Consider the following 15,846-nt stretch of genomic DNA (forward strand, 5'->3'; position numbering starts at 1 on the left):
CATGACATATTTTGCACATAATAAAGCTGTAGATTAGTTTCCTGATATTTTCTGTGATGTTGTAAATAAATGAGCTGCACCTGATGCTACTGTATCTTAGCAGAAAGTGCTGTCCTTCAGTATGATGTCACTTTCTTAAATGTGTCAGAATTGAATATGTGATATATCGCAGCAAGCTGTTTATGTTCTGCTCAATGATTAAACTCTATTACATAGCGTCACGAACACAGTTTGTCATCACACATATGTCTTCCAGTCTGCATGGAGTTCCTTTAGCATATGACGACATCCGGATCACGACCCAACATGGAGACATTTACGACGACAGCGGCTACATCCACATGGACATCGAGGCCAACTTCATTGTGTTCCAGCCCAAAACTGGACAGAAACTCTTGGTAAGAAAAATGCTATTTTCAGATAATCTTTTATTCAGCTAACATTGTCTTATTGCATTTTTACTTAACGCAGTGTGCCGCAGTTTTGAGAAATTTAACTAACCGGCTTTAAGCGACATATTGGAAAAACAACAATTTGTTTACCTGTAACTGATATTAAAAAGCACTTTGTCCCAACAGGATCACGCTTGCTTTGCCTAAGTCTGTCTAAATAATGTTTAGTTAATATGCACCAAGTTTAACTAAATGGTTCGCTAACTCCGTGACAATGGCTATTTCCTGTGCCTCTGCAGGGAAAGGTGAATAAACTTGGAGTGAGTCACGTGGGCTGCCTCGTACACGGCTGCTTCAACGCCAGCATCCCCAAACCAGGTCTTGTCTCTGTGGAAGCCTGGAGGGACGGCGGGCCGAGGATCGGGACGGAGCTGGAGTTCAAGGTGACGACGCTGGATGCCGACGCCGCGGGGGTGCTGCTGATCAGGGGACAGCTGGACAGAACCAGGTATGGTGTCCCCTGATCGGGTTTTAACCTCACTTGATGTTCTTGGTGTGTTTTTGGCACAGTTCTGACCGTGGAACAACGCAACGCTCAAATTTATAAAGAAACAAATGTAAATGTTACTTTCACTAAAAACTGGAGTAGATGTGTTACTAATGTTGACTTTTTTAGTTATAAAATATCCGGTCACTCTTTACAAAAAAAAAGTTTTTTTTGTGAAGAATACTGTACATAAATGTTAGTTGTAGCGTAGGGAAGGTTTATGTGGAGTTAACATTTTCACACTTTATTTTTTGAAATTTATTGTAGTTATAAAATTGACACTAAAAGTACTTAAGAGTTTTTGTTTTCCTTTTAATCAATAAATCTAAGCAGTGTTTTCACTTGGTGTCATATGCATTCTTCTTTGCAAATATGCCTTAGACTGCATGTATGCCATTTCACTACTAATTTTGAACATTTCTTGATACCCGTATGAAAGCAATAGTGCAAAAACAGCAAACTCACAACCATAGTGTCTGTATTTGTTGTTTTTGGTGCCAATCCCTATTGTATGTGATCAAATTAAAAAGAAATATATATATAGGAGTTGGACAATGAAACTGAAACACCTTCCATTTTAGTGTGGGAGGTTTCATGGCTGAATTGGACTAGCCTGGTGGCCAATCTTCATTAATTTCACATCGCACCAGTAAGAACAGAGTGTGAAGGTCCAATTAGAAGGGTAAGAGCACAGTTTTGCTCAAAATATTGCAATGCACACAACATTATGGGTGACATACCAGAGTTCAAAAGAGGACAAATTGTTGGTGCACGTCTTGCTGGCGCATCTGTGACCAAGACAGCAAGTCTTTCTGATGTGTCAAGAGCCACGGTATCCAGGGTAATGTCAGCATACCACCAAGAAGGACGAACCACATCCAACAGGATTAACTGTGGATGCAAGAGGAAGCTGTCTGAAAGGGATGTTCGGGTGCTAACCCGGATTGTATCCAAAAAACATAAAACCACGGTGCCGAAATTACGGCAGAATTAAATGTGCACCTGTACTCTCCTGTTTCCACCAAAACTGCCCGTCGGGAGCTCCACAGGGCTGCTATAGCCAAACCTCTGGTCACTCGTGCCAATGCCAAAAGTCGGTTTCAATGGTGCAAGGAGCGAAAATCTTGGGCTGTGGACAATGTGAAACATGTATTGTTCTCTGATGAGTCCACCTTTACTGTTTTCCCCACATCTGGGAGAGTTACGGTGTGGAGAAGCCCCAAAGATGCGTACCACCCAGACTGTTTCATGCCCAGAGTGAAGCCTGGGGGTGGATCAGTGATGGTTTGGGCTGCCATATCATGGCATTCCCTTGGCCCCACACCTGTCCAAGACGAATTGATGCTGCATTGGCCACAAAAGGAGGCCCTACACAATACTAATAAGTTATTGTGGTCTAAAACAAGGTGTTTCAGTTTCATTGTCCAACCCCTGTATATATATGGTCGAAATAAACCCGCTGTTGGTTGAGGCGTATCTCCTTTTTTCTTCCACGCGGAAGAAAAAATGTTTTGGTTCTGAATGCCAGGAAGGAGATGACCACAGAGCGGGGGTTCGCGTCCTGCGGTGGTTTGGGACCCAGAGCCCCGGTGGCAGCGTTGTATAGCTAGATCGGTATACTGGAGGGAGAGCTCGGCTTTAATGAAACCGGCCATAAACTCCAACAAGTTGTCTCCCTCTGTATCCTCCGGAATCCCGTACACACGGATGTTGTTTCTGCGTGAGCGAGCTTCTAAATCAGTTAGCTCGGCTTGCAGTTTATCTTGGTTGTTTATTGCTCGAGTTAGCACTTCTTTCGCCGCCGCGGTCCACTCCTCCATTTCTGCCACACGTTTTAACGACTCCTCCGACCTTTCTTGGTTCTCTTTTATGTCCGACACGATTGCGTTTAGTTTTCCATTAATCTCTTCTTGGAAACTTCTTAACTCTCTCTTCATGTCTGCGGAGAAGTCGTCGCGAAAGTGGCTCAGCTCTTCCTTCACGTCTGCCCGGATAGCTAGGATCTCTTTGTGGATAGCGCCGATGCTAGCCTGTAGCCCTTCCATAGCCATGTGCTGGTCCGAAGCGCCCTCGTCAAATAGGGTTTTAAAACTTTCTTTCTTTGATTTATCGTTACTTTTTGATGCCTTTCCCCCTTTCATCATAAAATAATCGAATTTAGAGGGTTAATTAAGCTCTAGAAAAGGGGATTTAGACGACCTAGTTGGGAGCTCTGGTTCAGTGCGTCTGCTCACCTCAGCGCCATAGCCGGAAGCCCTTTAAAACATTTTTAAGAAATAATGTTTATCAAGTAATATTTATTAAACTATCTTGCGGTATCTGGCCGGTAGTGCAGCAGTACAGCCATGGGGTAAAGTAGAAAGTCCTATGATGAAAGCACTCATGCAACAAGTAAAAGTTATTCTGCAGGTTTGGCCCTCCGTTGTGTTGTTACACTCTCTTGTGACTGATGTGTTTTCATTTTTGTGCATCACAGGGTGCAGGAGCTGATGGCTATGAGCGAGAACTCGGAGTCGAGCGTTCCTGCTGGTCAGGAAGAGCTGCAGGAAGCAGAGCCGGCCCCAGAACCACAGGAAGCAGAGCCGGCCCCAGAACCACAGGAAGCAGAGCCGGCCCCAGAACCACAGGAAGCAGAGCCGGCCCCAGAACCACAGGAAGCAGAGCCGGAGCCGACCCACGACAGCACGCCCAAGAAGAAGAAGAAGAAGAAAAAGGAGAAGGAAAGAATCAAAGAGGAGGAGACAGAGGAACAGATAACAAAGACGCCACCCAGTCTGAACGGATCCACGGAGCAAACAAACAGTTCGGACCCTCCAGAGAAGAAGAAGAAAAAGAAAAAGGAGAAACGCGTGAAAGAAGAGGAGGAGCAGATGGAGGTTTCGGCCATGGAGAACCACCGTGGCTTCGGTGACAAACCGAGCAAGAAAAGGAAGCTTGAAAGTGGGACAGATGCACCATCATGGGGCGAGGTAACCCCGAAAAAATCCAAGAAGAAAAAGAGGGACGTTTAGTGGTAAATTGCAGACTTTAAGACAAACTCAATTTTAAAATGTTTAAATTAAGTCCTGCAGAAAAAAAAGATCAATGGTGTCTCTTCTCAGTGGATTGTAGTTCCACTACGTTGCCTGATGGTGGAGCAAAACCACCACAGATGAACACTGTGGCAGGCAACAATGGGGTGGAAACTTCTCAGTTCTGACATGAATTCAACTCATTTTCCTCATGTGCCTTTCTAAGATTTCTTCCTTACAGACAGACTGCTATGACAAAAGCTCCAATGAAAATGTGTGCTTTTTTTAAAAGATCATGCTTAAAATCAATGCAGCACAGTCACAGGGAAGCCAGTGACTGTGCTTTACAGTGTGTTTTTATCTTGAGAGAGAACTGAAGAAATTTAAAATAAATATGATTCTCATACCACATGTCTCCTGTATTCTTGCTTTTAGCAGCATTATGGACAGGTTTGGGCAAAAATGAAATAATTTTCAGTCACGTCTGTTTCAATCTGGCGCCTCACATTCAGAAACCTACATTTCTGCATAATTTTCCTGTGTTTTTCATACTTTAAGCTGCTTTTTGTTTTGTTTTCTTTTTTTCTTTTTGCTAAGCTGCTGGTGTTGGTTGATGTAGCGTGGACAGACGGCACTAAAGATCCCTGTGTTTTCTTTACCCTGCCTCCACACACTCGGATCTCCCTGCCTTTCAGTGGGAAGCCTAATTAGCTGTGAGGTGCTAAGAGTTAGGGAGCTTATCGGAAGCTGCCTAAAAGAGGAAAGATAAGGAGCTTCAATTAAGTCAGCTTATCTTCTCTTATCACACGTGACGGTAGATTTCTGTGAAGAACTTCAGGTTGGAGGTTTTCATTAACATTTAGGTTTATTTTTTTTTAAATCCAGAGATGAGAAATTAGATATATTTGCATAAAATAATCTTAAATTGTAAGTTATTTTCCTTTTGTCGCACATAATTCTTAAACCAAGTAAGTAGCAATGGCTGCTTTGCAAAATCATCACATTTCTTAAGGTACCAATGAACAGGTTATGTGTTTATATATTGACATTTTATGGAAAATATACAAGGTGGGATGAACTCAACCCAGTCAAAATATCTTCCCATTTAAATATTTAGTGCATGATAACCAGCTTATGTTTTAAGCTGATGATTGCACCTGTAAAAACTTTCTGAATTTCCTCACATTAAAGCCACGAGATTTGCTATTTGTTGCTGGGATTTTATATGATGGAAGGAAATAAAGCGGAATGTAATTGTGACATGGAAGCCAAATGATACGTAGGTTTTAGCAACTTCTTTACAAATTCAACTCTGAAAAGTGTTTCTCCGGTGATATTTGGTGTGTGAGAATGTATTTATTCTCACACACCAAATTTTTCACATCTTGCCACGTGTTCAGATGTAGGTCCGGACTTTGACTGGGCCATTCAAACATTAAACATAAATGTCGATCTACTGGAGGACGAGTCTCCGCCCAAGCTGTTGGTCGATTTGCAGAATCGAACAAGTTTTCTTTCATCCCCACAATCTTTCCTGATCTGCAAAAATATTGGGATGTCAGCCTCTCATGCAGTCACTGGTAGGTGTACTGCTGTATCCATCTTGCATGGACATTGGATTTTTTTCAAAGAGAAGTATTTAAAATGTTTTATGCATTTACTCAGACCAAAAGCTACACGGTCATCATTGATTCCTGTTGTGTTTTTCACTTCAGTCACGGTTTGTGAGGGGAGGAAGAGCTGTAGAAGTATTCAGAGTTTCTGTTTCTGGATTCATCCAGATGACATTTTCCACTGCCTGCAACTTGACATGGAAATGAGTACCTGCCTTTTCCTTTCCTTCAGAGTCATCTCTCAGAAGAGAGGGAATAATTGAAGACATAAAATCTGTGTGTCAAGGGAACTACACAATCATACTTATGCAGTTTTTTTCTCTCTCTCTTTCAGCACTTCAAATAGTAGCAGGTGACTTTCTCTGCGGGAACCGCAGCAAATGTGGTGAGAAACTGACATTCCCTAAAACCCCCATCAACCCTGGTTTGACCCTCACTTCTGAATCTAAAGTCCATTCTAATAGATTGAGGGTAAATTTGAAAGTGGTAAAGTTTATCACCTGCACACACTAACATTATGGTTTTATAAGGTATATGATGCTGCAAAATATCAAAAACGGTTAAACAAAAGTTTTGGGAAAGACTGAACGGTTGTTATTTGTTTTGTAAAGGTTCCCAAGAGAAAGCCTTCACTCTGAAACGTCTGCATGCCACAAGATTTCCATAACTATGCGCTTTGAAGATGTGAGAACAAATTTCGGGATGTTTGGCCAGAATACACACGACTACGTTCTGTGAACACAGCCCAGCATTTAAGCCCCAAAACCTAAAAACTGTCAAACTGTCAAGCAAAGTGACAGAGCGCTGATGGCACCGGACCGTTTTCCCACCACAGAACCCGGGTACGTTACAGTCTTTGAGTCAATCAGAAATTCATCAGTACACCACGGTGACATGGAAGTCAAATTCGAGGGTGGGACAGCTGAGGCTTGGGTCATGGAAACAGATATTGATCGAGAGCAGAATGACTAAAGTGGAAAGAATTAAATCACTGGAGTTGCCTAAAGGCAAGAGCACTACCCGATGAAACTGATGCGAAGAAAAGCGGGCCAAAAAGTCCGCCGGGATAATCTGAAAGAATGGTGAGTTCACAGAAAAGATTATCTTTCTCGAAAGTTGGCTGACAAGTCTCTGATTTGTTCCTGCAAACTGCTTCTGCACTTTGGCTAAGTTTGTTGTTTAATCAAAAAATCCAAATATGAAATGTTAAAGTTTGCAGATGCAGTGTCAGAAATGTGAAAAGTTAGTGCTGAATGAGTCATTTTGTAAGGGAATTAAAGAGCTGTTGGGCTTTATTTCTTATTTTATACCGTATTTTGAGCAGCTGATCAAACTAGGCGGGAAGTACATGATCAGCTAATCAGGTTCTGTCCATTAAAACATCAACACACGCTCTCAGCAGTCACCCAACAACGTTATGTTTGCCAAAAGTTTACGTTCACTTGAGCCAGGCCTTTTTCATGCTGTCCTCTTTTTATTGTTTCCCAACTAATCCAATCCATGAGTTAATAGGAATGTACTTGTTGAGTTTGGCACCAATTTAACTGCTTCAGCAAAGGCTGGAAATGAGCACAAATCAAAAGATAATTAAGATTTATTACCATCTGAAAAAGACATCAGTTACAAGTCATAAAGCTGTTTTAAGGCAGACTTATTGAGGGAGTGGTGTATGTTCCAGTTAAAGCCCTTTTGATGATTCATAGATCATCTGATTGTCAGAGAGTGGTATCGGTGTGTCCTGACTGCCTTCATACCGGGCAAAACAAAATTAAATTTCAACCTACGAATGTCTTTTTATCATTATTATTATTATTGGAACATTAAAGTGATCTTTACCTCTAATTTGTCCCTCCATGACCTCCCTCTGGTGTTATCAGTCATTCATCCAACCCCAACTTGCAGCCTGCACCCTTTCTTGCACCTGTACCTCCTCCCTCATTGCTCTCCCATTCGTCTTGTCGTCCCTCCTATCACTCCCTCATGCTGACTGGCCTTCTTCTCTCCTGCCCTGCTTTCTCTCTTCCCTCTTTGTCTCCTCCTCCCACTTGTCTCCCTGATTTATAGGAGGCAGTGTGCAGTTCACACACATTCCACGTCTGACACCCAATTCGCCCCGCCGCTCCCCCGCCCCTCCCTCATATCTGTGCGTGGCCATTTATCTTTGTGATTCTCTGATGAAGAGAAGAAGAAGAAGAAGAAGGAGGGTCGGAGAAATGAGACGATAGCAGGAGTGTTGGGTTGAGCCCCGATAGGAGCAGTATCTGGTGTGTGTGTGGGTGTGTGTGCGTGTGTGTGTGTGTGTATGTGACTTGGTTGGCTGTGGGTCTCTATCTCCTGTGTCAAAGTTTCCAGGCCTGGCGGCAGCTTCTACATGAAAGGGGTCCGTGGAGTCTTTATGGAGAACAAACGACGGCCTGACGCAATTCTCCTGGTCCAGGACTCACACGTTCAACGGCCCATGGCACACATTTACTGGCTCACTAGCTCGTTCACTCATGCAGACACATCCACAACCCGCAGTCCACAAATCCCCAACCTTACACGCCCGTGATGGCCAAGCCTAATTAGTTATGTGGTCGGTGCGCCGCTCTGTCCCAGAGCCCCAAATGGCAGCAGGTCATAAAACCTTAAGTGTTCCACCAGTCAGAGAGGTGCAACCGTTGCCACATTCGCTCTCGACATGACTCGGGTTGGGTAGAGCTCTTTTCTGTCAGAGTCCGTCCTTTGAAGATCAACAGTCAGCTGTGAAATCCTCAGAGAGATTCGTGGTCTTTCTCATTAACGGTGGGCAGACTCACACAGAACCACATGCAGCTTTATGTTTGGTTTAATAGGTGGATAGCATTGACCAGTCCCGCTTCTGCGAGTCCTGGCAAAAAAAAAAAAAAAAACACAAAAAAAAACCAGATCTTGTATTATCCAGGGAACAACCTGAGTTACTTCATTTCAGTGTTTCATATCACTTCAACGAACTCCAGCAGACTGCATTTGGGATTTCATTTTCAGACAAGACAAAGTTGTTAAGAGGATGGAAAATGAAACAAATGGGTCTCAACTTTCTCTCTCTCTTTTTTATTTTTTAATTTTTTGCAAATAAAAATTTGAAGTGTTCAAATCCGTGCTGCTTCTGTGACTCTTTAGGGGTTAGTGTCTGTCAGATTTACACATCTACATTCTGAGAAGTGGTGCAAAATATCTCAAGTTCAGATTCCAAGTCATTTTTCAAACTTTCCCTCAACATCTTGGACATTGCAGGGCCGAACGTGTGCTCACGGCTGTGATGATGAACATCTGCCGCGGTCTCGGATTTTCCGCAGCCACCAGTAGATTCCAGGGTCGCTAACCATCGTGTCTCACCAGTCGTTCTCTCATATCCAAGTCGCCCGAGTTGTCAATCTCTGGACGTAGCAGGTGGCCTGGTCTTGGTAGCTTGTGCCATGTGCTTAATAATTGGATGATTTAACGGTGCCTTGTTAGGTGCTTAAACTCTGAGGTTTTGCTTAATAACGACACCAATTTAAACTTCTCCACAACTTTTAAGCCTCCATTGGTCTTCATGATGCTGTTCGCCTTCACAGATGTTCTCTAATAAATTGCAGCTGCAGAACACTAATGTTGAATTACTCACAAGTGGCTTTTATTTACTTTAGGATTATTTATCACTGAATTTCATTCAGCGAAAACTCCAGCAGAGCAGTGTGTCAATATTGTGTGGCCTCATTGTACTTAGCTTGTTGTGGAAGGAAGGTGTTTTTTGGGGGGGACAGTGAGAGTTACCATCTGAGTTAGTGTTGTTGATAACAACACTAACTCACATAAACATGTTTCTGAATTTTCAACCATCAGGCGTCGTTGCTGCGCTCCATCTTTTTCCCAATGGTTTCCGCTGCAACCCAACAACATCCGTCAACGGCTGTTGACACTAGTGACACGGAGTCTTTTCAGCAGAATATGCAGCTGAGTGGTGATCTAAACCGAGAGGAGATGAGGGGGGAAAAAAGACCACTGGACAGAAAAATGAGCATGCGGAAAAAGATGTGGAAGAAAATAAATGACGGCGTAACTAGAGACGTTAAATCAAACGAGGGTCTAAATTTGTCAAAAACGCTTAAAGAGCTGCACACGTATCCAGGAGGGTAAAAGCTAAAGGGGAAAAAAAAATAATATCTCACTCCAAAAGATACCTAGAAATGATCCCGACACAAATAAATCAAAATACAAAACGAAAGATTATGAATCACAATGGAGGCAACCAGTAATATATATATATATAAAAAATAGGTAAATAAATAAAATAAGACAAGAAGAACTGCAGGTGACAAATTAAGTCAAATTCTGTTTTTTCAAAAGACAAGGTACACCCTAAAATTATAAATAAGTATGAAGTTTGCGGTAGCACTGAATGCAATGTACATTCTTTTTACCGTGTCTGTCTGTGAGATTGTTTTGGCTGAGCCTGCCCTGCCCGGCCAGGCAAGTTAGATTAATAAACCTCAGCATAATGAGGAGGTAGACTGTCTAGACTGTGTTCAAAATAAACTATAACTCCTACACCCAAAACAATGTGGAAATATGCCAAAGAAAAGACAGAGGCTTATAAAAACCAATGAAACGTTCAATATTTTCATCTTAATCATTTGTATCTGATTAACATCAACAGAGATAGAGCCTAATGATTAAAGTGATAATCTAAGGAGCGTGCTTAATGTCTAGAGGATAACTACGTTGAGTTATTCTGGAACAACAACAACAATAGTGCAAAATTATATATTTTTGTCACTCCCTATCCCGTTTGCCATTAAATTAAGTGCAAAGCAGAAAGAATGCAGAGCAAATATGAGGTTAGAGAGGTTAAAAAGAAGAACACACACATTTTGTCATCAGACCTGCTGCTACAACCTCCCAAAACCACAGGAAAATAAATAAGCCAAAGGGGAGGAATGAAAACTTCTGGGACTGGAAAAAGTTAGCTCACATCCAGTCACGTAACTCTGCAGAACAATACCCGGGACGCAGTTGAATATTTTACTCTGATATTTTTCTGAAGACCTTGTCAAAACCACAGGGCAGAGCTGAAAGCACCTAAAGGCGCAGGAGAAAGATGAAAGGAAATGTGGGTGGCCAGTTCTGCCGCTGATGATGTGTAACCTACATTAGAGCTGAAATCTGGAAAAGAACTTATTAAGCAATAGACATGAAAATGAAATAAGCGCCCTAAGTCACTGAATGATTCACTGACTTTGCAGAAATCCCACTTTGATTTACTACGAGCCACAAGCAGTAAAATTTAAAATGAACAGAAAAACTCAGATCTCTCTTCAGTGAATTTACAGAGTAACGCTGCTCTCACTGAGGACAAAAGTGAGATCTCGTAACAAGTTGACTCCATCACTTTATATTTAGAGTCTAGCCCAAAACATAAGATAAATATATTTTTTTCTTACATGGCCAAAACTGAGGTACAGTATTAATCAGTAACCCAATCCAAAGGGGTTTCGCCCATCTCTGGATTTGCATAAACGTACCCATTCAATCTGCTGGAAACTGGAAACTTGCAAAACTATTTTAGCTGTTCTTACGTGATAAATCTGTTCATACTGATGTGCAGATTCAGTTATTAATATGTCAGTTTCTTCACCCTTTCTCTGTGGGTCGGTTGGCTGATCGTTTACATGAGTGGTTGGTTGGATTTTGTGGCATTATGCCGTTTTTACGAGTGAATTTCAAGGTCTTGAGACCAAACAAAAAAGTTTAAAAGAACATATCTGAATACATTTTGTAAAACACATAAAAGTGAATAATAAAATCAAACTATCAGATATTTTCTATCCAAATTTCAGGCAAAATTATTGCTGTGTAGAGTATTGTACATCCTTGCTGCATAAATTTGCTCCGTAAAGCTAAATATCAGCACAGGTTTGGATAGATGAGTCTGATTTGCAAAAGCATTTTGGTTCGTTTTGATGAACCCCTGACTATCCTGTCAGGCCGGCTCTGTTATTTACTTAAGAGACTTAATTAATACTATTAAAATGGAAACAAGTTCATTTCATATCAAAGCAGGCCTCAAAATGACCAATACAGCTTGTCAACAGTCATTTACGACTCCTTTAACCTGAGATAATTCAGCCACTTCGGATTAACTGGCAGCAATAAACTCAGCTGCCAGACTCTGACATGAAATAAAAAATAAACAAATCCCCTCTATCCTTGCCAAATGGTACTGTCTAATACTTTACAAATAGCTAAAAAAAATAACCACCTTTCTCACTGTTATCAATACAGCACATAAACAGGTTTTCCGAAATTGGCTCGGAAAACTTCACACGTACACGCAAGCATCAAGTGCACATGTGTTCAAAATGGATCTGGTGCGTTTGGTTCGTCAAGCAGTGAAACAACGTCAGAAATCCCACGGAGAAGGTAAACATTCTGCTGTTTATGCAAGAACTGTTAACGCTTCTTCTTTATGCGCGCCGTATTTCAGAGCTTGTTTGTTTTTACGTGCTACCAGTATCATGTTGAGCAAAGAAAATCCCTGTCCATGTGTAAAACATGTGGTATCTAAGTTATATCTCTGCAAAGGGAAAAATAATCATAAAAAAACAACAGACTCTCACTTCGACACTTATGCACAGAGTGAAAGGACCAAAACACAGTAAAAAGTGATGACGACGTGCTCATATCGCCTTTATCGCCGACATAAGTCTCCAACTGAATTCAGAGACTGACTGAGAATGTAACTCCCTGCAAATGTTGAATTTTTCACTTTGAAAGTAAAGATAGCAAGTAGAGGCGGAAGAAACCCAGTTTTTTGTTAGTTTTTTTTCCCTTCAAAACAAACCCGGGGATTACTCAGACCAAAAGAAGGCCAGAGGTGGGTGTGAAGTGGGTGGGGGGGCGTCTGCTTAGAGTCAACGAAAAAGGTGCTGACACCATTACGGTTGGGTGAAGGAGCCACGTGGTGACATTTCAAGTGACACTGGGCTGAAGGAAATGTTTATTTAAAAAATGGAGAACCGAAGGCACGCAGCGGTTTTGCGAACGGGTGGGTGTATCTGTGTATGTGGTGGGGCGGGAGAATCTCAAAGAGAGACTTGAGAAGATATATGATGTGGTATTGGAGTGTGTCCAAGTCATGAGCCCTATGTTTCACATAGCCACCCAGCTGTGTAAACATCCAATAACAGGCCACTGGCAAAAGAGACCCACCGATCAGAGAGAGGGAGAAAGAGAGAGAGAAATGTAGCATTGGACAAGAGGGACCATGAGTCAGCTTTAGGGTCCAGGAAAAGCAAGAAGGATTGAGGAGTAATTCAGAGTGACACAATGAAGGAGAAGCAGACAGGTCAGGAGTTAAACACATCTTCTCCACTCCCTTTGTCCAACTTTGACTCCTTTTCTCTTTAGACTCCAGATCTAAGTCAGCCTTAATGCTACAAAAGGGTTGCTAACTTGTTTCCTACTTCAAATGTAAGTACTGTGCAAATAACTGTGTACTTGCAGTACCAAGTGTGGTCTCGTGTTCCTAATTTGCCGGTGTGGAGAACATGCAGAGAGCAAGTAATCAAAATGAGATGAGGAAAAATTTGGAAACATGGTGAGAGAGAGAGAGAGCGAGTGATTAGGATTCGGGTTCAAGCACAAGGAAAAAAGGAAGAAGCAACCAAAGGGGAGCGTCTCGAGTGTGATTTACGTTGGAGGTGGTCGACACAATTTGGCAGAGCTCTGACAGGAAACTGAGCGTAGAGCCAGAGGAGGAGTAGAGAGAGACAGATTTACATTGTGAGAACAGCTCTGGCTGCTCTGCAGCAGCTCATTGGACACGCACTGCTCTCTGGTGATCTCTATATTCAAAACCTTCAGTTTCCTCTGGGCAAAACGAGTGCACTTTATGTAACAAGCATTTAGGGTTCTTGTTGGGGGTTTTTTCTGCCTCAGTTGTGTGTTAAGATTCAGATTCCCTAAATACCACAAAATATCTTCTTTTGTAGGATGAAAAACCATGTTTGCTGGACGCTGTCGGGTTTTTTTTTTGTTTGTTTTGTTTTGGTTTTGGTTTTGTTTTTCAAACTGAGTGCAAGCTTTCCTCTGATATCGCTGAAATAAAATCCTTTCCAACCAGTTGCCTAGATGGTAAATGCACTCCAGTCCTGTGTGTAATATAATCTCATTTTACATCCAGCTGTTCTATAAAACCCTCTGATGTTTGCTGGAGAACATAAGCGAACAAGGAGCGTCAAGATGAGCAAGGAACACACAAAACAGGTCAGGGATGACTTTTTTCATTTTCCTCCTACTTCACAATTTTGCCCGACATTGTGCTGGTCTCTTACATTAAATCACAAAAAAAAAAAAAAAAATCACAGTAGATTGTGGCTGTAATGCGACAAAATATAAAAACGTTCAAGCCCAAGAAGATTGAACATTTTCTTTTGCAGGGCGCTGTATGGCCTTTGAAAAATTATCCAGACTGTTTTGCATGTGTTGTCAGCATATTTGGATGGTTTCCTTAACTTGTTGTGAAAACATAAGACAACTAATTCCATAAATTAAAACCTCTTAAGGGCATTCTGTTTGTAATAAATTTGGACATATTACATGTACAGGGTTTTCTTTCAACACTGTCACAAGACAACCATCATTAATTTTAATCTGTACTGCCAGTAATAAGAGAGCAGCGCAGGAAATGAGCCATTCTGAGTGTCTGTGTTTAGGTATGTCCTGACTAAAACTGGGATAAACCCCGGTAGGTATGTGTGTGTTTGTGTGTGTGTGTGTGTGTACGTGTGTGTCCCTGTGACTCTGTTTGCATGCCTCTTTTGGGGTTTTACTCCCTATTCAAGACCAATATTTGCTAAGCAGCCCCAGGGTGAGATTACCTCATATTCCACGGGCCAGCTGTGCTTTCACAGCGTCTCCACAGCAACCGACGGAATGTCCCGTCATGAGTGTCTGTGTGCCAGGAAAATACACAAAACGAAAGTGAGACGAAGGTATAAAGTCCGAGTGACGGGTAGGATGTTCAAAATCAAAAGAAACGTAAAATCGTAAAATGATGCAGACTCACATTCTTTTTATTATTATTATTGTTATTATTATTATTATTATTTTGGGGCTGCAGAGTGGCGCAGTTGCCTTGCAGCAAGAAGGTTCTGGGTTCGATTCCCAGCCCGGGGTCTTTTCTGCATGGAGTTTGCATGTTCTCCCGGTGCATGTGTGGGTTCTCTCTGGGTACTCCTGCTTTCTCCCACAGTCCAAAATGACTGTGTGTGTGTGTGTGTGTGTGTGTGTGTGTGTGTGTGTGTGTGTGTGTGTGTGTGTGTGTGTGTGTGTGTGTGTGTGTATGGTTGTTTGTCCTGTTTGTTTCTGTGTTTCCCTGCGACAGACTGGCGACCTGTCCAGGGCGACCCTGGACAGGTCCCATATTTTGTATATGGGATATCTGCTTCCTGTAAGTGGAGAACTGTCACAAAATTTTATCACATTTCAGTGTAATATTTTGGTTCAGGATGGCAGTAGAAGGAAAAAAAAACTGGTCACTCGGATGCAGCTGAATAAAACAAGTGCAGTTCCTGATCAGCTGCCTTATTTATTGTTTATTAATATACTGCAACGTGTGTTTTCTGTCTCAGTGGCGTAAAACACACCGTGAAATTATCAACAAAAGGGCTTTCAGCGTGTTTCTATTAACTGTAACGTTAAGTTGAGGTTTTCCAAATAACTAAATGGTTGTTTTTTCACACAAGCATCGATCTTATTTTACAAATCAGCACCTGCAGTGTCAAGGTGATGTGATGGCGCACTTCACCTTGAACTCATCGTCCTCTCTGTGTGACACAAAGTGGTGGCTTCGTCATGCTGTGGGATTATTTGCTTCGAATGAAAACAAGCTGGTCAATAAAATGTGGCAAACTGAAAAAGGTTTGAGCAGTATGACTGTTCTGTGAGACCCATCCCCAAATTCATACTGAAAAGCAGTCGGCCATTCATGAATCAGCAGCTAGAGTTTTGTAGCTTTTGTTGAACTGAAAGAAACGTGACAATGATCTCTACTCAAAAAAAGTTACTTTAAACAAGTGCACAATTTGTATGTACTTGGACATATTAAAAACAGCAAGTGGAAAGTCAATAAACTTAAGGCAAAGAGGAATTTCTTTGCAGCATTGAAGCCCCCAGTGATTCTCTCAGCAGTTCCTGCAGTGTGGACTCTTTCTTGCCATGGGAACGGACAGCTATTTGCTTTGATTTGCAACAGAAAAGCTTTTGACTGTCAGAGAACG

General features: G+C 41.9%; 1 protein-coding gene across 1 annotated transcript in view; it reads left to right on the top strand.

Moving 5' to 3' along the window:
• polr1f (RNA polymerase I subunit F) overlaps window positions 1–4,356 on the top strand; it is a 5,136-nt gene extending 780 nt beyond the window's left edge. The window contains exons 2-4 of the mRNA XM_055058772.1: window positions 257–398; window positions 692–900; window positions 3,416–4,356. Of these exons, the coding sequence (XP_054914747.1) occupies window positions 257–398; window positions 692–900; window positions 3,416–3,950 (886 nt within the window). The 3' untranslated portion in view covers window positions 3,951–4,356. The remainder of the gene's footprint in view (window positions 1–256; window positions 399–691; window positions 901–3,415) is intronic.
• The last annotated feature ends 11,490 nt before the right edge of the window (window positions 4,357–15,846 follow it).

The sequence above is a fragment of the Poeciliopsis prolifica genome, unplaced genomic scaffold (assembly GCF_027474105.1).
Source record: "Poeciliopsis prolifica strain line A6 unplaced genomic scaffold, Auburn_PproV2 SCAFFOLD052, whole genome shotgun sequence".
Classification (NCBI taxonomy): domain Eukaryota; kingdom Metazoa; phylum Chordata; class Actinopteri; order Cyprinodontiformes; family Poeciliidae; genus Poeciliopsis; species Poeciliopsis prolifica.